This window comes from Sinocyclocheilus rhinocerous, unplaced genomic scaffold, assembly GCF_001515625.1.
Source record: "Sinocyclocheilus rhinocerous isolate Xijiao unplaced genomic scaffold, SAMN03320098_v1.1 scaffold1151, whole genome shotgun sequence".
Classification (NCBI taxonomy): domain Eukaryota; kingdom Metazoa; phylum Chordata; class Actinopteri; order Cypriniformes; family Cyprinidae; genus Sinocyclocheilus; species Sinocyclocheilus rhinocerous.
Genome location: NW_015666572.1, coordinates 1 through 21,672, shown reverse-complemented (window position 1 = coordinate 21,672; position 21,672 = coordinate 1). Strand labels below are relative to the sequence as shown.

At 37.8% G+C, this 21,672-nt stretch overlaps 1 protein-coding gene across 1 annotated transcript in view; it reads left to right on the top strand.

Moving 5' to 3' along the window:
• The window catches only part of LOC107732826 (phosphatase and actin regulator 4B-like), a 37,463-nt gene extending 19,591 nt beyond the window's left edge, over positions 1 to 17,872 (top strand). The window contains exons 5-14 of the mRNA XM_016544245.1: positions 2,153 to 2,557; positions 7,634 to 7,870; positions 8,547 to 9,057; positions 14,314 to 14,609; positions 14,964 to 15,144; positions 15,252 to 15,307; positions 15,747 to 15,808; positions 15,962 to 16,099; positions 16,290 to 16,366; positions 16,460 to 17,872. Of these exons, the coding sequence (XP_016399731.1) occupies positions 2,153 to 2,557; positions 7,634 to 7,870; positions 8,547 to 9,057; positions 14,314 to 14,609; positions 14,964 to 15,144; positions 15,252 to 15,307; positions 15,747 to 15,808; positions 15,962 to 16,099; positions 16,290 to 16,366; positions 16,460 to 16,475 (1,979 nt within the window). The 3' untranslated portion in view covers positions 16,476 to 17,872. The remainder of the gene's footprint in view (positions 1 to 2,152; positions 2,558 to 7,633; positions 7,871 to 8,546; positions 9,058 to 14,313; positions 14,610 to 14,963; positions 15,145 to 15,251; positions 15,308 to 15,746; positions 15,809 to 15,961; positions 16,100 to 16,289; positions 16,367 to 16,459) is intronic.
• Positions 17,873 to 21,672: the final 3,800 nt, after the last annotated feature.

Here is a 21,672-nt window from a genome sequence, read left to right as displayed (position 1 = left end):
AGTTTTATTAACTAAACACTAACACAAACTAGTCTAACAAACAAACAAACCTACATACACTCACGCAGACATACAAAAGGGGAGCTAAAGTGGATGAATGAAGCCATTAGAGAAACCAGAGAATGCAGTTATGGAAAATGATTCAGAACCACCGGAGTTAAAAACCATCAATGCTGTTTTACAACGGGGTCTACTGCTTATACTAAACCTCTGTTTCGTTTAGTTAAATGTACGATACTTGCATTGTCTTGGTCGTTGACGAGTGTCCAGTTGCAGTCTCGGATTAAAGTCTTGATGGTTTCAAGGTTTTGGACTTGCGATCACTTTCTTCCGGGTTTGAAGAGTGATGAATTCCAAAGATGTTCTGACTCAATGGTGATTGGGAGTTTCTTCCCAGTGGAAAGTGAAAAAGAGCTAAGAGAGACATCAGCTGAGGTCCTAGGATCTTTGGTGAATGGAAAGTCAAGGCCGAGGCCTGGCACAAACTTAGGGATGCTGAGCTAGTCTTCTAAGGACACCCTATCTTCTCAGAATCTAACAGAACCACAGACTGAAGGGCTATATGTTGGAGCTAGGGCTGGGCGATATGGCCAAAAAAATTATCACAATAAAATTTTTCATATCAGTCGATATCGATAATTATCACGATAAATTTCAAATCTTTATTTCTTTCAAATTTAAAGGCATATTTTGCTCCTAAGTGAAAGTTGTAGAAACCTCGTTATCGACATAAATATTATCGCGATTCGATATGATATCGTTTATCAGCCCAGCCCTAGTTGGAGCCCACCGGGCACGCCCGCACCGGCTCAGGCTCTCCACACGGGCAGCAATCAGAAGATTTAGGCGGAACTGTGCATGAGCCCTTTAAAGTCTGAGAAGATTTACGCCTCTCAGGATGGGCTTGTCCAATGAGAAAAGCTGAATTTCCAAGCGAGAGGTTGGAAATACTATGGGGTTTTATGACCCTTTATCTGCTTCTATGAATTAATTAGAGAAGAGTCCATTTTTATGGGCATTGTGTTTTCCTTTCCGAAGGGTAAATGAATTGAGAGTTGCTCTGCCCGCATTCCTTTGAGCAATAGAACTAGTGTTATCAGCATTGGTTGCCATGGAACCAGAGGCCTGTATTGCCTTTTTGAGGCGTTATCCGCATTTCGGGGGAAGGGTCCATTGAGCCCTCATAGTTGTCTTGTTGATTGAGGGGTGTTACGGAGTATTTGTTAAATATAACAAAAAAAATTGTGTCTGATTGGTCCAGACGCTACATCACCTTAGATAAATGGCAGAATTCAACAGGATTTCAAAATCCCAAATATTTTTAAAACAGGCGCTTTTGCATGTCGTTTTGGAACTCTTCTGCCATCATCTCGTCTGTCTCTCGCCTCACTCTTCTTGTCAGCTTCTCCTCACGTGATAAATTAAATCTGATCTGTGAGGCGACTGTCGTTCGGCACGCTGCATTGAGCAGCCGCGTTCAGTTTTAATTGTAGTGTATGTTCTCTAACTGAACTAAATGATTTTTATTACTATAAAAAAATCTAAATGACGATGGGGACAGTGCCGCGGTGGGCAAGTGATATAGCCGGTGTTTTGGCTTCACACAGGCAAAAACAGTCAACACCGTCTATCGCAGCAGCCATAATACTATTATGGTATTTATTCACATTTTTAATTAGCTTTCCTTTTTTATTTTACTTATTTTCTCATGTTCTTTCATCATTTTTATTAGTTTTTATTTTTAAATATTTCAGTTTTAATTTATTTGTGTTTCAGTTTTAGTTGTAGTAATTTTGCTGATTGCACATTTAATTTCAGTTAGTTGCCAAGTCAACATGACTAATTTTCAGGTTAAGTATTTAAATCTTTAAATGTCCAACTTTATTTTTAATAAACTAAAATTATGATACTATGTTTTATAGTTTAGGTTTTAGTTTTAGTTTACAATAACAACACTGTGATGTATTTGAATCACTGAATCAGATTTTTCTGTCCGTTTATTTGAAGCAGTTCCACTGTGAAATTTAAACTTAGAAGTATTAAACGTAACACTAATTTCAGATCAGTTTGAGTTATTATGAGGCTCAAACTAAGCATAACACAAAATAAACATTTTAATTTGTTTTTCTGAATATTATGTATTCCCTTACAGAATCAGACAGCAGTCAATACGTTTCTAACTCAGAGGTTTTGAGGGACACACTGCGAGAGCCTCTGCCCCCCAAGCAGTCCGTCATGCCCCCCAAATGGCTGATGACTTCCACCCCGGAACCTGGTGCTGACAGCTTGCCCCGCACCCCTGTCCACAACCCCGCAGCTGCTTTCTCTTCTTCCTCTGCCTCCTCCAACTCCTCCTCCTCCTCAGCTGTCAGCACGGCTGGAAAACCACTACGAAACGTATCCTCGGCAGGCGCCAACACACAGGCCTCCAGCAGAGCTCCCCTTACCACCTCTTCAGCACCATCCTCTATGGGCAATGTCCCAGCCCAGCCAACCAAACAGCCCCCTCTCCCTCCACCCAAGCCAATCAACCGTAGCAACAACCCCACCATGTTGGGTGAGTGGTCACAAATATGTCATACAAGATAACATGACCCCTATAAAAGTCAGTGAAATTACTAGACACAATTCATTTGCTTCCTCATGTGAGCTCACTGATAAAATTGTGATATTTAATTCTCCCTATTAAATGCACAGGCATGGGTGTAGATTTGTGTGGTAAGGACATTGCAGATCACTACAGATGACTCATCTTATGGCATTAAAATTTAAGTATTTTTATTACTACTACTATATAATACTTAGATTTATGATGTTTATTTATATATTTATAACAGTATTTAAATTCTAAAATATTTTAGTGTATAAAATATATATTAAAAAATCCCTTTTCTAAACAGGAACAACTGATCAGCAGTGGAAACATTTGGTTGGTAAAAGTGAAAAAGTGAAAATGCTGTGCAACTGTTTTAGGCAAATTTGTAATGGTGCAAATTAGGAAATTAGTAAAATGCTCAGTGAGGGAAGTCAAAACAGCTTAGAATTAAAATGGGAATTTCAGTAATATTCAGATGCTTTCACACTTCAACTGTTAGATACTGTGACAACTTGTGTAGCAAGAAAATCCTTTAATACATAAAGATTGCAGTATTAATAATTTCTGTCTGTTTGTAACTGTGTATTAGTGTAGTTTGAGAGATTTTTAAAATATTCTAATAATATTGAAAGCAAACCTGCTGCTCTTGCTCATAGGCACACACTACAGCATCTCATAAAGAGACCACACTGATGCTTATATGTTTGTTAGAGCAATTTTACCAAGACTCCTATGTCTGTTTTTCTTTAATATAGTTTCTAAGCATGTGTGACATGCAGTGGTGCCAAAAAAGAAACATGATTTGTTGTGTTAATTGCATTAAATCCACGTACATGTGTGTTATGTCGTACATCATGAGAACTCAGCCATGTATTTAATACATTTCTGCTGTTCTCTGCTTGCTGAGCCAATTTTTTTCTTTTGGGGTTCTGACCCTTAAGCTGATCAGCTTGATAATAGTCTTTGATTGCGAGATTCTGAGTTAGTACTAAAGACAATGTTTTCATTTATGCTGTAATCTTGGATTTGTCATTTGTCCCTGATTATTGCAGAAAAACAATAGGCATGTTTGTTCCAATTTAATGGGAACTTTTTATTGTTTATGAGAATTTGTCCATTTAAAAGTGCTCCTTACAACCGCATGCAAAATTTCATCCTGCTGATATCAGTATCTGTTGTTGAATATAATTTATTAGTGCTTGACTTAAAATATAAAATATTATCAATACATTCAGTTTAATTTTGGAATGGTATATTACAGCAGTATAAAACAACAGTCCTGCTAAATTGAAAATCAGCAGGCTGTGATTTGTCTGTAGGCACAGAGTAAATTATTTTGTCCTTTCTTTAAGCCAAAGCATCAAGCTTTTCATGGTTTGAAATGTCTAAACATTGTGTCTCAATATTAAATCTCCACACTGCCTCCTGCTGTCCATTTGGAAAGCAGTCAATGAGCGTGTCAGTCAGTGCTTCTGAAAGGCAGAGCTGTACATCTCACTTGTGTGTTGTTTTACTGCTTATAAAAACAGTGTGCTGAGTCACAGTACACTGGAACGGTCCAGATCTTTTTGTTGAACCGCAGCCACCAGACTGTTGCTCTGCTGCATTATAAGAGTAGATTTTGTACATAGGTCTTGCTGACACCATTTGTGTTAGTAACTATATCATGGTTGGTTGCACAGTGCTGTGGCATACCATTTTTGTTGGTATAATGACAGTTGTTAGCTCAACCTAATATGTTGAAGATAGTGGTGCTGTTGACACATTTGGATCATCTGGGTATTCATATCTATGGCTTTAGCTGGTTGTTTATCTCTCATATTCATTTAAAGTCAACATGAATTGCCATTTGCAACCCATATTGATTTCATAATGTGATGTATTTCCAAGTGAAACAGAAAATTTAAAGGAGTCATGAACTGAAAAAATCTAAATTCCCTTGATCTTTTGACATATGTGAGGTCATTGTGCTATAAAAACATTCTGTAAGTTTCAGAACTCAAAACTTTCTCTTCAGTCTAGAAACCGCTTATATTGAAGCCAGTCTGCCAAAATGACAGGTTGTTGAATGTGCCACTTTATGATGTAATAGTGTGGCTAAACACCTATTTATAACAGTATTTAAATTCTAAAATATTTTAGTGTATAAAATATATATTAAAAAATCCCTTTTCTAAACAGGAACAACTGATCAGCAGTGGAAACATTTGGTTGGTAAAAGTGAAAAAGTGAAAATGCTGTGCAACTGTTTTAGGCAAATTTGTAATGGTGCAAATTAGGAAATTAGTAAAATGCTCAGTGAGGGAAGTCAAAACAGCTTAGAATTAAAATGGGAATTTCAGTAATATTCAGATGCTTTCACACTTCAACTGTTAGATACTGTGACAACTTGTGTAGCAAGAAAATCCTTTAATACATAAAGATTGCAGTATTAATAATTTCTGTCTGTTTGTAACTGTGTATTAGTGTAGTTTGAGAGATTTTTAAAATATTCTAATAATATTGAAAGCAAACCTGCTGCTCTTGCTCATAGGCACACACTACAGCATCTCATAAAGAGACCACACTGATGCTTATATGTTTGTTAGAGCAATTTTACCAAGACTCCTATGTCTGTTTTTCTTTAATATAGTTTCTAAGCATGTGTGACATGCAGTGGTGCCAAAAAAGAAACATGATTTGTTGTGTTAATTGCATTAAATCCACGTACATGTGTGTTATGTCGTACATCATGAGAACTCAGCCATGTATTTAATACATTTCTGCTGTTCTCTGCTTGCTGAGCCAATTTTTTTCTTTTGGGGTTCTGACCCTTAAGCTGATCAGCTTGATAATAGTCTTTGATTGCGAGATTCTGAGTTAGTACTAAAGACAATGTTTTCATTTATGCTGTAATCTTGGATTTGTCATTTGTCCCTGATTATTGCAGAAAAACAATAGGCATGTTTGTTCCAATTTAATGGGAACTTTTTATTGTTTATGAGAATTTGTCCATTTAAAAGTGCTCCTTACAACCGCATGCAAAATTTCATCCTGCTGATATCAGTATCTGTTGTTGAATATAATTTATTAGTGCTTGACTTAAAATATAAAATATTATCAATACATTCAGTTTAATTTTGGAATGGTATATTACAGCAGTATAAAACAACAGTCCTGCTAAATTGAAAATCAGCAGGCTGTGATTTGTCTGTAGGCACAGAGTAAATTATTTTGTCCTTTCTTTAAGCCAAAGCATCAAGCTTTTCATGGTTTGAAATGTCTAAACATTGTGTCTCAATATTAAATCTCCACACTGCCTCCTGCTGTCCATTTGGAAAGCAGTCAATGAGCGTGTCAGTCAGTGCTTCTGAAAGGCAGAGCTGTACATCTCACTTGTGTGTTGTTTTACTGCTTATAAAAACAGTGTGCTGAGTCACAGTACACTGGAACGGTCCAGATCTTTTTGTTGAACCGCAGCCACCAGACTGTTGCTCTGCTGCATTATAAGAGTAGATTTTGTACATAGGTCTTGCTGACACCATTTGTGTTAGTAACTATATCATGGTTGGTTGCACAGTGCTGTGGCATACCATTTTTGTTGGTATAATGACAGTTGTTAGCTCAACCTAATATGTTGAAGATAGTGGTGCTGTTGACACATTTGGATCATCTGGGTATTCATATCTATGGCTTTAGCTGGTTGTTTATCTCTCATATTCATTTAAAGTCAACATGAATTGCCATTTGCAACCCATATTGATTTCATAATGTGATGTATTTCCAAGTGAAACAGAAAATTTAAAGGAGTCATGAACTGAAAAAATCTAAATTCCCTTGATCTTTTGACATATGTGAGGTCATTGTGCTATAAAAACATTCTGTAAGTTTCAGAACTCAAAACTTTCTCTTCAGTCTAGAAACCGCTTATATTGAAGCCAGTCTGCCAAAATGACAGGTTGTTGAATGTGCCACTTTATGATGTAATAGTGTGGCTAAACACCGCCTCCGTAGAAGATGATCAACGCCTGCTTCTACATCACTGCCTATTTAGCCCCGCCCACTGATTTGTGCACATAGTAGGTAAATGGCAAGTGCAGGTGTACGCAGAAACCAAACGATAAAGATGGCTCCGAAGACAACAATATGCTGCGCAGTGCCAACCTGTGGAAAAACAGTCTTTGCATTGCCTTCCTTCTGATCCCAACATTGGGAAAGAGTGAATGAACTTTATTTTTAAAGTAAAGGTGTATTCACACCTGTCTTGTTTGGTTCGATTGAATCAAACTCAATTTCGTTTTCCCTCTTTGTGCGGATCTTTTTTGGCAGGTGTAAATACAGCAATCGCAATCGGGTGCGCACCTGTTTTTGCACTTGTTGCTTTTACCTGCTTGAGAATTTCTGTTCAATGAATAGATGAGCTTAGCACACGTGTGGTTTTGTTTACTATTTCTGGTTCACTTGCAAAATGGGCAGCGTGAAAGCGAACCACACCAAACAAAAATAATCAACGTTGTATTTGGTCCGGACCAAAGCAAGTGAACTAGCGGACTCTCCTGGTGTTAATACACCCTAAGTTTCAGACCACGTCAGTAAGAACTCAGTCCTTTGTTCACTTAATTTTACCACAGATTCGTTTACAAACGAAGCACAATTTGATGCAGGATTTTCAGAAAGATTGTAACTGAAAGACAATGCTGTGCCGACAATATTGGATCTGACAGTAATGTCGTAGCTGGACACAAAAGTGAGTACACCCCTAAGTGAAAATGTCCAAATCAAGGAGTTGAGAAGGAATTATTTTGACTGGTTTTGTGAACTGGATCAACTCATTTCATTGACAAGGTTCATTAAAAAAAGTTTTCTTTTGTCTAAAAGAATGGAAAAAGGCATACTGGTTTGGAATGGCATAAAGGATGAGTAAATGATGAGAGAGTTATCATTTTTAGGTGAACTGTTCATGTAATTCTTTTTATTACAGTCATTTTTCAATGAAAAATGTTTGAAAATTGTTACTTAGATTTACAATGTTTTTTTTTTGTACATTTAATACTATAGCTGAACTCACACAAGGAGGTGTCAACCTAGTACCGGCCAAGCCCTCGCCCCCTATGCCCCCCAAAAGAACCACACCTGTCACCAAACGCAATGCAGAGGACTCCCCTCTGACCATTTCCTCCCTTCCCTCCATTCTGTCCGAGGACATGAGGGCCAACATCCCCGGGGGCTACCAGCTGCCCCCGCCTCCCCCATCCCTTTGTTTACTATTTCTGGTTCACTTGCAAAATGGGCAGCGTGAAAGCGAACCACACCAAACAAAAATAATCAACGTTGTATTTGGTCCGGACCAAAGCAAGTGAACTAGCGGACTCTCCTGGTGTTAATACACCCTAAGTTTCAGACCACGTCAGTAAGAACTCAGTCCTTTGTTCACTTAATTTTACCACAGATTCGTTTACAAACGAAGCACAATTTGATGCAGGATTTTCAGAAAGATTGTAACTGAAAGACAATGCTGTGCCGACAATATTGGATCTGACAGTAATGTCGTACCACACAAGTGTGAGTAACTGTTTTTATTACGTGATCACTATTGCTTTGTCTGAGTATTTATTTGAGTATTTAAATCACAACAGTGTCCATCTGTGAAGGATGTAGGCTGTCAAACATACACAACTGTCAGCCAATCATAGCAGTGGGTGTTTACTTCCGAGTTTACAATCCACCACACCTATTCAAACAGAGTGTTCTGATGAGGGGTGGTCAAAATAGGATAGAAAATAGCCTATTACTTTTAACTTGAGGTTTTTTGATGTAAAAATCTTGATAACATTATAAGTGGCCCTCAGAGAACAGTACCAGATTATTAATAAAAAGGCAGTTCGTGACCCCTTTAACAAGTAAAAATTAAAATGACAAAGTTCCTTACGTTTATGATGTTTTATTTTTTTTTGTGCATTATATACCACAGCTGAACTCGCACAAGGAGGCACCAACCTAGTACTGGCCAAGCCCTCGCCCCCCATGCCCCCCAAAAGAACCACACCTGTCACCAAACGCAATGCAGAGGACTCCCCTCTGACCATTTCCTCCCTTCCCTCCATTCTGTCCGAGGACATGAGGGCCAACATCCCCGGGGGCTACCAGCTGCCCCCGCCTCCCCCATCCCCACCTCTCCCCACACACATCCCCCCTTCCCCACCACGGGCCCACACCCATCATCTCCTCCACCAACACTCCTACCCCTACCCCCTGCCCCAGCCACTTCCTGTCCACTTTGACCCTCCCAGCCCTCCAGAGGAACCACCAGCCCGACAAGCCCCTGTTCCCTTACACATCATGATCCAGAGGGCGCTCAGTAGCCCAGGACCCGCTCTCCCACACCCAGATGGCTCCCAGCGTGCCCACTCACTTCTGTTTGAGACGCCACCAGAGTACCAGGTCAGCCGCCCACTGCCAGTCACCATCCAGCCTCTCAAACTGTGAGTGAAGTTTGGCCATTTTCTGTGCTTATTAATAGAGCCGTCAATCAAAAAATTTAATTATAAATAAAAAAAATATATTTTTAAACATTGTTTTGTTGCTGCACAACAAAACAAAGAAAAAAGCACTTTAAAGGGGTCATATGATGCTTTTTTAAAGATCATTATTTTGTGTATTTGGTGTAACAGAATATGTTGACATGCTTTAATGTTCAAAAAACACATTATTTTTCAAATACTGTACATTATTGTGTAATAGTGTGGCTAAACACCGCCTCCGTAGAAGATGATCAACGCCTGCTTCTACATCACTGCCTATTTAGCCCCGCCCACTGATTTGTGCACATAGTAGGTAAATGGCAAGTGCAGGTGTACGCAGAAACCAAACGATAAAGATGGCTCCGAAGACAACAATATGCTGCGCAGTGCCAACCTGTGGAAAAACAGTCTTTGCATTGCCTTCCTTCTGATCCCAACATTGGGAAAGAGTGAATGAACTTTATTTTTAAAGTAAAGGTGTATTCACACCTGTCTTGTTTGGTTCGATTGAATCAAACTCAATTTCGTTTTCCCTCTTTGTGCGGATCTTTTTTGGCAGGTGTAAATACAGCAATCGCAATCGGGTGCGCACCTGTTTTTGCACTTGTTGCTTTTACCTGCTTGAGAATTTCTGTTCAATGAATAGATGAGCTTAGCACACGTGTGGTTTTGTTTACTATTTCTGGTTCACTTGCAAAATGGGCAGCGTGAAAGCGAACCACACCAAACAAAAATAATCAACGTTGTATTTGGTCCGGACCAAAGCAAGTGAACTAGCGGACTCTCCTGGTGTTAATACACCCTAAGTTTCAGACCACGTCAGTAAGAACTCAGTCCTTTGTTCACTTAATTTTACCACAGATTCGTTTACAAACGAAGCACAATTTGATGCAGGATTTTCAGAAAGATTGTAACTGAAAGACAATGCTGTGCCGACAATATTGGATCTGACAGTAATGTCGTACCACACAAGTGTGAGTAACTGTTTTTATTACGTGATCACTATTGCTTTGTCTGAGTATTTATTTGAGTATTTAAATCACAACAGTGTCCATCTGTGAAGGATGTAGGCTGTCAAACATACACAACTGTCAGCCAATCATAGCAGTGGGTGTTTACTTCCGAGTTTACAATCCACCACACCTATTCAAACAGAGTGTTCTGATGAGGGCTGGTCAAAATAGGATAGAAAATAGCCTATTACTTTTAACTTGAGGTTTTTTGATGTAAAAATCTTGATAACATTATAAGTGGCCCTCAGAGAACAGTACCAGATTATTAATAAAAAGGCAGTTCGTGACCCCTTTAACAAGTAAAAATTAAAATGACAAAAAAACAAGGAATTGGTTCTATTTTAAAACTAGACAAATTTTGTTAAATGCCCAAAAGGTTGATGAATGTATAGAACAAATAGCTATCTATTTGGCTTTTGGCTAATGTTGTCCAGTCCTCTTGTTAATTCATGACAAATGCTATTTCCCAGTTCAAGCCTGTTTCTATTGAGAATATGATTTCAGCCATTTATGGGAACCGTGAAGTCAGACTTAACAAGTGGATAACACTTGGCCAAAGTGATGTCACCAAAAAAAAGAAAGTTTTTCATGTAATAATTTGATTAGAAATCAGGATCTCTTTTTTCTTTAGATTAGCCTGATGAATGAATCACAATAAGACCAGGAATGTGCATTAAGACAATAAATGGGGTCAATTTTGATTTCACGTTGACTTTAAAAACCTTCTGTGTGTAGTGTCTCCGTCATGCACACTGGCGTGATGTTTCCAGTCATTTAGAGGAATAAGTCGTCCCTGCTTTGTGAAGATATGTGTTTGTTTGACGCCCGGGGACTGTGTGTTTTTGTCCCCCGCCAGCCTCCACCCTGCATGGGGGTGACGGCAGCGATTTCCCCCTCTATTGGTCCTGTTGGAAGCGTGAGGGTGACCATGACGTCTACCTGTCCCTGCCTGTCTACCTCTGCCGGCAGGCAGGAGGCATGCGCACAGGTAAACGTCGAGGCCGGGCCTGTCGCCAAAGCTGCGTCCTTCATCTGCTGCCGTGTGCGCTAGCCTCATCTTTCTCACTCTCAGCAAAGCATGCCTTTAGCGCACCACCTGAGCGTGGGACTAACGCGCCCCCTTGCTGCTTCGGCTCTACTCTTTCTCTCTCACTCACATTATCAAGTGCAAAACTGCATGTTTCGGGCATTAAAGCTGTCACAAGCGTGCAGCACGTTGGCACATTATTAACAGGTGTTTAAACGGCTAGAAGACCCCCTGTGGAATTGAGCCGATCTTAGCCACCGCTGCTGGAAATGCCCTATCATGCCAAAGCAGATGCTAGCATATGTTCGTATAAACTACTCCAGGCAACAGTTGCTCCACAAGCAGCTGTGAGATTAGAGAACAAGGAATGAATCCAGTCCACCTCATCACATGCTGAAAGCCTGCGGGTTGCTTCGATTTAGGGCTGAAATTCATGCATTTGATTCGTAGAGAGGCAGCTAGGCTAATCCAAAGCATGTTTAGCTTAATTTATGCTTCCTTCACAGAAATAATGTTTGGCCGCTGTACTTCATTGTACTTACACCATGTTTTTGGCAGTTCCGTAGAACAAATCATCTAAGTCATGTGACACGGGCTTCGGAATGCATCGATTTAGCAGTCACATGGCTTTTTGTCAATGAACTTGCTTGCTTAGAATGTACTCTGTAAGAATAAGTTGGTCTTCGGTGATGTTATTGGTGAGTTGGGATGGGAGCCATTTGATTCTACTAATATATCACTAATCTGAAATGTGAAAACTATGAAGTTTCTGTTAATCAAAAATGAAATTTCAGTCATTTACTCATCCCTTCATGCCATTATAAAACTGTATGATTATGTATTTTATGAAACTTTTTCTGTACTGAATGCTTTTTACAATGCAGTTACATTGAGTTTTCAATGTTCAATAATTATACAAAAGGACTTTAAAAGTATCATAAATGAAGTCCGTATGACTTCTAAAATCATATAATAACTTTATGTAACAGATGAAAATGTAAGGCATTTGTCACTAATTTTCTTTTGTGCCGTGTTATTTTAGTATTATTTATATATTATAATATGTATTGATATTTAGAATTAGGGGGCTTTTTATTTTGATATATATTTTTTTATATCGTTTGTTTTTACTTCTATTTAGTTTTAATTTAGAATTCAGTTTTAGTTTTAATAATTTCACTTTTAATTTTAGTTTGTTTTTGTAATTTTGTGTGATTTTGCCCCCGCCTCCCCCATCCCCACCTCTCCCCACACACATCCCCCCTTCCCCACCACGGGCCCACACCCATCATCTCCTCCACCAACACTCCTACCCCTACCCCCTGCCCCAGCCACTTCCTGTCCACTTTGACCCTCCCAGCCCTCCAGAGGAACCCCCAGCCCGACAAGCCCCTGTTCCCTTACACATCATGATCCAGAGGGCGCTCAGTAGCCCAGGACCCGCTCTCCCACACCCAGATGGCTCCCAGCGTGCCCACTCACTTCTGTTTGAGACGCCACCAGAGTACCAGGTCAGCCGCCCACTGCCAGTCACCATCCAGCCTCTCAAACTGTGAGTGAAGTTTGGCCATTTTCTGTGCTTATTAATAGAGCCGTCAATCAAAAAATTTAATTATAAATAAAAAAAATATATTTTTAAACATTGTTTTGTTGCTGCACAACAAAACAAAGAAAAAAGCACTTTAAAGGGGTCATATGATGCTTTTTTAAAGATCATTATTTTGTGTATTTGGTGTAACAGAATATGTTGACATGCTTTAATGTTCAAAAAACACATTATTTTTCAAATACTGTACATTATTGTAGGTCCTCTATGCCCCGCCTCTCTCAAACGCTTCGTTTTCTACAAAGTCCCTCCTTCCTACAAGCGCAGTCTGCTCTGATTGGCCAGCTGACCCAGTGCATTGTGATAGGCCGAACACCGCAAGCACTCGTCGGAAATGTAACGCCCCTTTCCATAATCGCGAGCTTCATCTTTCAAAATAAATGTAAAGACAGAGCCCGAAAGGGGAACAGAGTCTCGTGACAGACACAGTGATGAATATGTGTTTGCAGTAGCCTACACAAGCCACGGTTAAGACAGCTGACTCCACTGTGATGTGTCTCGCTCTCTCTCTCTCTCTCTCTCTCTCTTTCTCTCTCTCTCTCGCTCGCGCTCTCGCGCGCACGCACACACACACACTCACACACACCGCTCGCTCGCTCGCGCACGCACGCACGCACACACACCGCTCTCTCTCTCTCTCTCTCGTTCGCGCGCGCACACACACACACACACACACACTGCTGCTAACTCTTAACTTTTATAAAGAATATCTCTTTGGATTTGAGACTTTAGTCTTTACAACTTTACAGATCTTCTTTATGCACCAAGAGCTTGTAACACTCCAAAGAGAAAGGAAAAAATGAAATCGCATCATATGACCCCTTTAAAAAATCTTTGTGATAACGTTAAAGTTGGCATGAAATGAAAATTCACTTCACATATTTTGTTAATATGTATTATAGTTCTTATTGTGAACGGATCATCTTTGTATAATAAATATAACTTTAAAAGATATTACATTGTGTCAGCCTCTATACTGCTGAAGCCAAATTTTAGCACGTCCTTCTCTTTAAGCTTGTAGTTTTATATTTTTTATACGTGTATATATAAGAAAAATATAAAATTGGGCCTGTAATGTCAACTATATGTTTCACAAGCAACAGCAACAATTATTTATTAAAAAATTACAAAGCAAGCTTATATTACTAAACCTACTGTATATAGTGACACACTTATAATTACTTGTATTTTAAACTTCTCAAAGAAAATAATATATTACATATAAAAGGGGTCATGATATCATATCATTTTTCCTTGTGGTCCCCAAAAACATCACATGAGTCAAATGTAGTTATATAACATCCATTTTATTAACTTTAATTATTTATTATTTTTATTAACTTTTAGAAATATTAACTTAATTTTTTGGCCTTCCTTTTTATGCTCTTGCTGACTCTCCCTCCGTAAACATTTGGGAGATGCTGGTTCAAATCTGTCCTGCGTTATGTGGCTCTGATGACGTTTTTCTCAACAAAAAAAAATAGTATCTTTTCTGTCTCTCTTGCAAAAACAGTACATTTTATTACACGCATATGGATCCTGTTGTATGAAATAGATTTTTATTTATGCAGGGATGAAGATGATTACTCTGATGAAGAGGAGGAGGAAGAAGAGGACGATGACGACGACGATGAGGAACCTCCACCTGATCACCTCCCATCCCCTCAGTCCCAGCCAGAACTTGAGCCTCGTAGCCGCAGATGCCTGGTGGGGGATCTGAGCATCAGCATCATCCCTGAAGGAAACAACAGCAGCGAGGAGGAGGAAGATGAGGAAGATCAACAGCCGGAGGAGAGCGACTCGGATGGGCCCGTGCTGTACAAGGACGATGATTCAGATGAAGACGAGGATGACGACAGCCCACCAAGTATGTGAATAGCTTTTATTACTATATATTGCATGTGCTGACTAATGCATTTATTTGTTAAAAAATACAATAAAAACATTAATATTGTGAAAATTAATACAACTTTAATTAATTAACTATCTCTTTGAACTATCTCTTCTTTTTTTATAAATATAAAGTTTAAAATTACATTTGTACATTTAAAAAAAAAAATACATTTGTGTTTGTGTGTTTAGAAAGTGCCTTCTGCTATCTTTATTCATTTCGCAGTGTTTTTTTTTTTAGTAGAATCGTATACTCGGACATCTGTCCATATAAAAGAGAGCCAGAACTTCTGACTGCATGCATGTGCGCATGTGTGTTTGCTCGCTGCAGGTGCTCTGGCCAGCAGGGTGAAAAGGAAGGACACGTTGGCGCTGAAGTTGAGCAGTCGGCCCTCTGCCCCAGACAGGCAGGCTCCTGAGAGGCAGGCCAGAGTAGAACACACGGGTCTGTCGTGGCAGAGCAAGGAGCAGTGGGAGGCCATCCGCACACAGATTGGTACCGCACTCACACGGTAATAGCCCTCTCAGCCACACACACCCACGTAAATGCAAATTACACTGAAAAACTGTTGTACTGAATATGAACACAGCTGTGAATACAGGCTGTAGGTTGATATAGGCGATTGAGCCAGAGACCTACTGCTGAGGAGTTGGAACAGAGAAACATTCTCCAGCGTAAATTGCCTCTTTATACTCACTCCAGTTATTGTATTGTGATTTATCTTCCTGCTTCTGTTCTGTTCTGTCCCTTTTTCCTCGTTTCATTAGTTACTCATTTATCCTGTTAATTTATTCCCTCTGTTCACACTGAGGGATTGACACTGACCCACATATATTTTACTCTCGGTCTGTCTCTATTGGTTTCATATGCCGGCAGACATTAATGATACTTTCTGATAAATAGAGTGAAGTCCTTGCTTTTGTTTCTCTCAAATGAGCCTATGTGGTTTAGTTTATGATATTTTCTCCGTATGAAGTGAAATTAGATCCAAAGTACTTTGCTTTCCACTTTTATTTTGTACTTTAATGCACTAATAGTTTATCATACTCCACACAATGAAATTGGTTTTGAATCGACGGATTGGTATTGATGTTATCTCTCATTTCTCTCCAGCCAAAAATGAAGCAGACAGACAAGCAGAGGTCAGGGAGATCAAGCGCAGACTCACCAGAAAGGTGCGATTTGGTTTGCTCGCATGACATTTGACCTGGAATATAACATTAATGTTGATTTTAGCAAGAATTGAGAATTAATCTAATAATGCTCCAAGGAATTTTTATCAAACTGACAGCATTTGTGACATGCCTCTGTCTGTTTTATTTTTTTAGTTGAGTCAACGACCGACTGTTGCCGAACTACAGGCTAGAAAAATATTACGTTTCCACGAGTACGTGGAGGTCACATGCGCTCAGGACTACGACCGCCGTGCTGACAAGCCATGGACCAAACTCACTCCCGCAGACAAGGTACATCTACAAAATAAAAATTGCAACCACACACACATTTGTGTCTATATAAAGATCTAGAGATCTTTATATATCATTTGTCTTTTAGATTATAAATAGTCTCAAAAGACACTGATTTCTTTTAAATGTCTTGCTTATTGATCTATATCTGCTCTACACGTGATCACCCAACTCTAACCTGTTTGTTTAGGCTGCTATTCGTAAAGAGCTCAACGAGTTTAAGAGCTCCGAGATGGAAGTGCATGAGGAAAGCAGAATTTACACAAGGCAAGTGTACTGGTTACTTGCAACATATAAAAATACAGAAACTTCTTGTGCAAAGCATCTAACCTTGTATTTTCATTTTTATGTCATTTCTAGATTCCATCGTCCTTAACAGTGTCTTTTAACTGGAAAATGAAGCACTTAAAGGCCGGTGGATATTGGGAAGAAATGGCTGTTTTTTGGGTGAGGAGCCTCAGGGTGTCAAGAGCTCCTTCAGACTGCTTTTACTATGAATGTACTTCTTCAGATGCACAGGGACGCCTGGAGCATTCAGAAACCAATCAAAACAAACCGTTTCTCAGTTGTCCACCCACTGACGTGTGGGACGGGTGACCCCTGGGGGACAGATGCAGTATTTCTCCTGGACTTTAGGGGACCCATGTGCCAAGACAGAGAGGCGATGAAGGACTTATTAGAGGATGTTACTTGTGCCAATGGCAGATATTCCTCTCTCTACTCTCTGAATGGCCTTTTTTCTGCTTTTACTTCGTATGATAAACGTTATTTCCTTTCAGGGAAGTGTAACAAAGTTAAAAATAATAGTAATAATAATGATGTGACAATAATAAATACAGTAATACTACAGTAAGTGTTAGTTACTGAGCATAGCAGGGCAGACAGAAGAACTGCAAGAGTAAGGCCTGAGCCTGAATGATAATTGTGTATTTGTGTATGTTTGTATAGGCTGCTGTAATTTTTCGCTTAGTTTGACTCTTTGGAACGTTCATAATGTTAGAAACTTTAAGGCACAAGTTTTTTTTTATTCATAACTTTGGCTTTGGCCCACTTTATTCAAGACAGGGTTTCAGATTACCCCTTAATTTGTGGTCCTCACTGTTTGAGAGAGGAATAGAAGAAAATAGGATCAGTTTTAGGTAGAATGTAAGCATTTCATATTTCACTATTGATCTACAGCAAAACTGTGATCTTTTTTTTTTTTTTTTTTTATCATATCGCCTTCTGTAAAAGTGAGGTCCAGCTGTTTCAGTTTTAAGAAGTGTTCAAGTCGTGTTTACAGAATATTTTATTTCTAAATAAATAAAAGGATTTCCTGATTATTTATTGCCCATTTAAAAGGAGAATGAGTTTAGTCCGGACACGTACTGATACAGCTCTAGAAATGACATTTTTGTGAAGGTAGGGAGGTTATTGTGGCAGGAACTCTTCTTCATTTTTTCCAATTATTTTGTCATTTATGTTGGGGGTTTTTTTTGGCCAGTAGGATAATAGGAATTGCTCTGCTGTACAGATCCATTCTGTAGATGAACCTGACTGTTTGTGTATATCTTGTCTTCCTTTTATTTTGAAAAATATTTTAAATATATTGAAACTCATATAGGTTACTATTTTTTTAAGCACAGAATTATTAGTGTATTATTCGACACTACAATGTAATGTAGCGTTGTATATTCTTGCTTTTTAATTATGTGTGAACTTTTAGAAACTGACAATAAATTTGCTGTTTAGATGTAAACACCTCTAAATCTAAATTAAAATGCTTAACGATAATGTTTGTGTCACTCTCATTTTTCTTACAAATGCCTGCTTATGACATTGACTGTATCATTTTGTGCACACAGAGTAATGGTGTAAATTTCTAAAGCCGGATATTCTGGGGGTCCAGAACTTCCGAAATAAAGATGTTACTCAAAGAAAAATTATGGTCCTTGTAGGCCCTTCTTTTCACAGTTCTAAGATCTAATGTCCAAATAATGAGAAATTATACTGCAAATATGAGTAATCATCACAGTCGAAAAATTGCAATTACAAATGTGCATAATGCATTGCAAAAGAGAACAATGTGCCACAAGCATATAACATCAAAGGTGTGTTGAGGTTTTAGAGAGAAAGGGCCAGGAACAGGTAAGATAACTAATTTATGTAATTGTGTCTATTCATTTTATGTCTGTAGAGGCTTCCTGGTGTCTGACCTGGTGTTATTGTTAACCAAAACTAAAACAACAAAAAATATTTGGGGTAATTAAAATAAAGCTGAAAAACAAATAAATTATAATAATAATAATATTAAATATGAAAAACTAAAAATCAAAATGAGAAATGTTGCCTTGGCAACTATGCTTAAAAAAAAATAATGTTTGCTTTTTAATTTTCACTCAGAAATTGCTAGTAAATTTCACAAATAATTACAAAGAAATGGCAAGTAATACTGAATTACTGAATGAAACCTTGCGGTAGAAAGATTGAAATAGAATTTTCTTGTAAAACATACTCCAGTATTCTTTGTTTTCTTTCCAGCTTCTACAAGTATTTTTAACTGAAATAAATTTAATTTGAAGTAGTTGAATTACTAAAACTGAAATAAAAAATTAAAGCTAAATAAAAATATTTTAAAAATAGTAATAGCCTAATATTAAAAACTATAACAAAAAACAGCACATAACGCAATTACAAAAAATATTAAAAAAAATATAACTTTTAGTTCAAAATATTAATGAATGTCTTAAGTATATAATTAATTCTAAAATAATTGACCATAACTAGCTGAAGCCTATTAAACACATGTAAAAAAAAAAAAGGATTAAGGCAAAAAAAAACGTTTAATTTTAAAGGGGTCATATGATGCGATTTCAATTTTTCCTTTCTCTTTGGAGTGTTACAAGCTCTTGGTGCATAAAGAAGATCTGTAAAGTTGTAAAGACTAAAGTCTCAAATCCAAAGAGATATTCTTTATAAAAGTTAAGAGTCAGCCACGCCTACCTAAAACGGCTCGTTCTAACACACCCCCACATACCTACGTCACGATCTCGGAAGATTTGCATAACGCCGCCCAAATGTTCACAAAAAGAAAGAAGGCGTAACTTTTATTCATGAAGGCGCTGTGTTTCGTTGTGAAAGCGAAACTACTTAGTTTGGTCTTCCAAAGTTTCCGCCACTGCCATGTTGTGGTTTCGTTGTGAAAGCGAAACTACTTTGTTTGGCCTTCCAAAAGAGGACACGACTAGAAATCCGTGGTTAAGTTGTATTTACAACACTGTTCCAGAACTGTTCAACCCAAATATTCAGATGTGTGCTGTTTTTTTTATGGAGGATGAGGACTGTTTGCTGAACCAGTAGCCTACAATGCTTCTGTGGCACAAAGGCTGTTCCTATAAAGTTGGGCAGTTCCAACTTTGCAAGGACAGTCTGGTGCTTCTGACTCACAGCATGTAGGTAAGTTTTTTATATTTAAATAATGTGCCACTGATTTAAGCTTAAATCTTTCCAAAACATGCTTAGCAGGATAAATTCGATGAAGTATTTTGTAAGACACTTCCTTACTTTTGTTATTGATACAAAACTTATTTGTCAGTTTCCATGCTTTAACCCAAGAGATATTACCAAATAAAGAAGACCAAAAAAAACTTGCTGCAGGTAGGGACACAGAGCAAAGAGCATTCCTTATAATCTTATTGCTACACTGTTGTTTTAAAACGTCGACATTTTCAATGAAAATGTTACCACAAGGATTAACCATGCTGATTTCTTCTGAGATACAGTTTTTTAAAAGTAACATCACACTATTTGGAATTGCGTCAAAAACAATAGCAAATTCTCTTGGGTAATTGGAATTTCTGAAGAAATTCAGTATACGACAACAAGTACCCATGGGAATTAACTAACTGCCTTACTAAAAGAATACCTTCCTTGAACCAATATGATAGAATAAAGATTTGTTTTTAAATAATTTGAAATAGTTGTGGGGTGAAAAATTGTGCTTATACATCCATTTCCATGCTAACAGGGCTTGTCTGCGAAAACCGGCCAATTTAACAGGAATTTTGTCAACAGAAAAATTACATTTCAACAAAAAGTCTATGCCTCCAAGAGTATTAAATATATAATTAGGAAATACATTCCAAGGACTTTCTCTATTCTGTTATTGATACAAAACTTATTTGGCAGTTTCCATGCTTTAACCCAAGAGATATTACCAAATAAAGAAGACCAAAAAAATCTTGCTGCAGGTAGGGACACAGAGCAAAGAGCATTCCTTATAATCTTATTGCTACACTGTTGTTTTAAAACGTCGACATTTTCAATGAAAATGTTACCACAAGGATTAACCATGCTGATTTCTTCTGAGATACAGTTTTTTAAAAGTAACATCACACTATTTGGAATTGCGTCAAAAACAATAGCAAATTCTCTTGGTTTAACTGGTAATTGGAATTTCTGAAGAAATTGAGTATACGACAATTAACTGGTAATTGGAATTTCTGAAGAAATTCAGTATACGACAACAAGTACCCATGGGAATTAACTAACTGTCTTACTAAAAGAATACCTTCCTTGAACCAATATGATAGAATAAAGATTTGTTTTTAAATAATATGTCCTTGTTATTCCATATGAAATAGTTGTGGGGTGAAAAATTGTGCTTATACATCAATTTCCATGCTAGCAGGGCTTGTCTGTGAAAACCGGCCAATTTAACAGGAATTTTATCAACAGAAAAATTACATTTCAACAAAAAGTCTATGCCTCCAAGAGTATTAAATATATAATTAGGAAATACATTCCAAGGACTTTCTCTATTCTTCATAAACTCTATCAACCATTTAATTTTAAAAGTGTCATTGAGAGTATTATAATCTAAGACCTCCAGTCCCCCTTGCTCTTTAGGATTACAAATTACCTCCTTTTTTAAATAATGTGTTTTTTTTCTCCAAATAAAGTTATAAAGAATCTGATCTAGATCTTTAATAATCTTGGGAGGCACATCTAACGATAATGATGTGTAGACAGATCTAGATATACCTTCCGCCTTTGACAATAATACCCTCCCAAATATTGAGATGTCCCTCATTAACCACAAATTCAATTTCTTTTTAGTTTTCTCAATAATTGGTTCAAAATTCTTTCGTTTTTACAAAGTATTACACCTAAATATTTAAATTTATGTTTAACTGTAATATTCTCTATTTCTGAAGAGGAGCAATCTTTGAGGGGAAATAATACAGATTTATCTAAATTCATTTTAAGGCCTGAAACACCAGTGAATTCCTCAATATATCTAATTATTTTTGGTACTTCAAATTTGTTTTTCAAAAACACTGTAGTGTCATCAGCAAACTGGCTAAGTTTAAACTGTACACCTAAAGCTGTGATACCATTAAATTAATTTCTTTTTATATGCGATGCTAAAACCTGAGTGACTAACAAAAATAAAAAAGGAGAGAGAGGGCATCCTTGCCTAATGCCACGATGAATATCAAATCTTTGTGAGGTACCATGAGCATGTTTGACAGAACTATTACACCCATGATACAATGTTTGAACTGCTTTCAAAAACATATCTCCAAAACCAA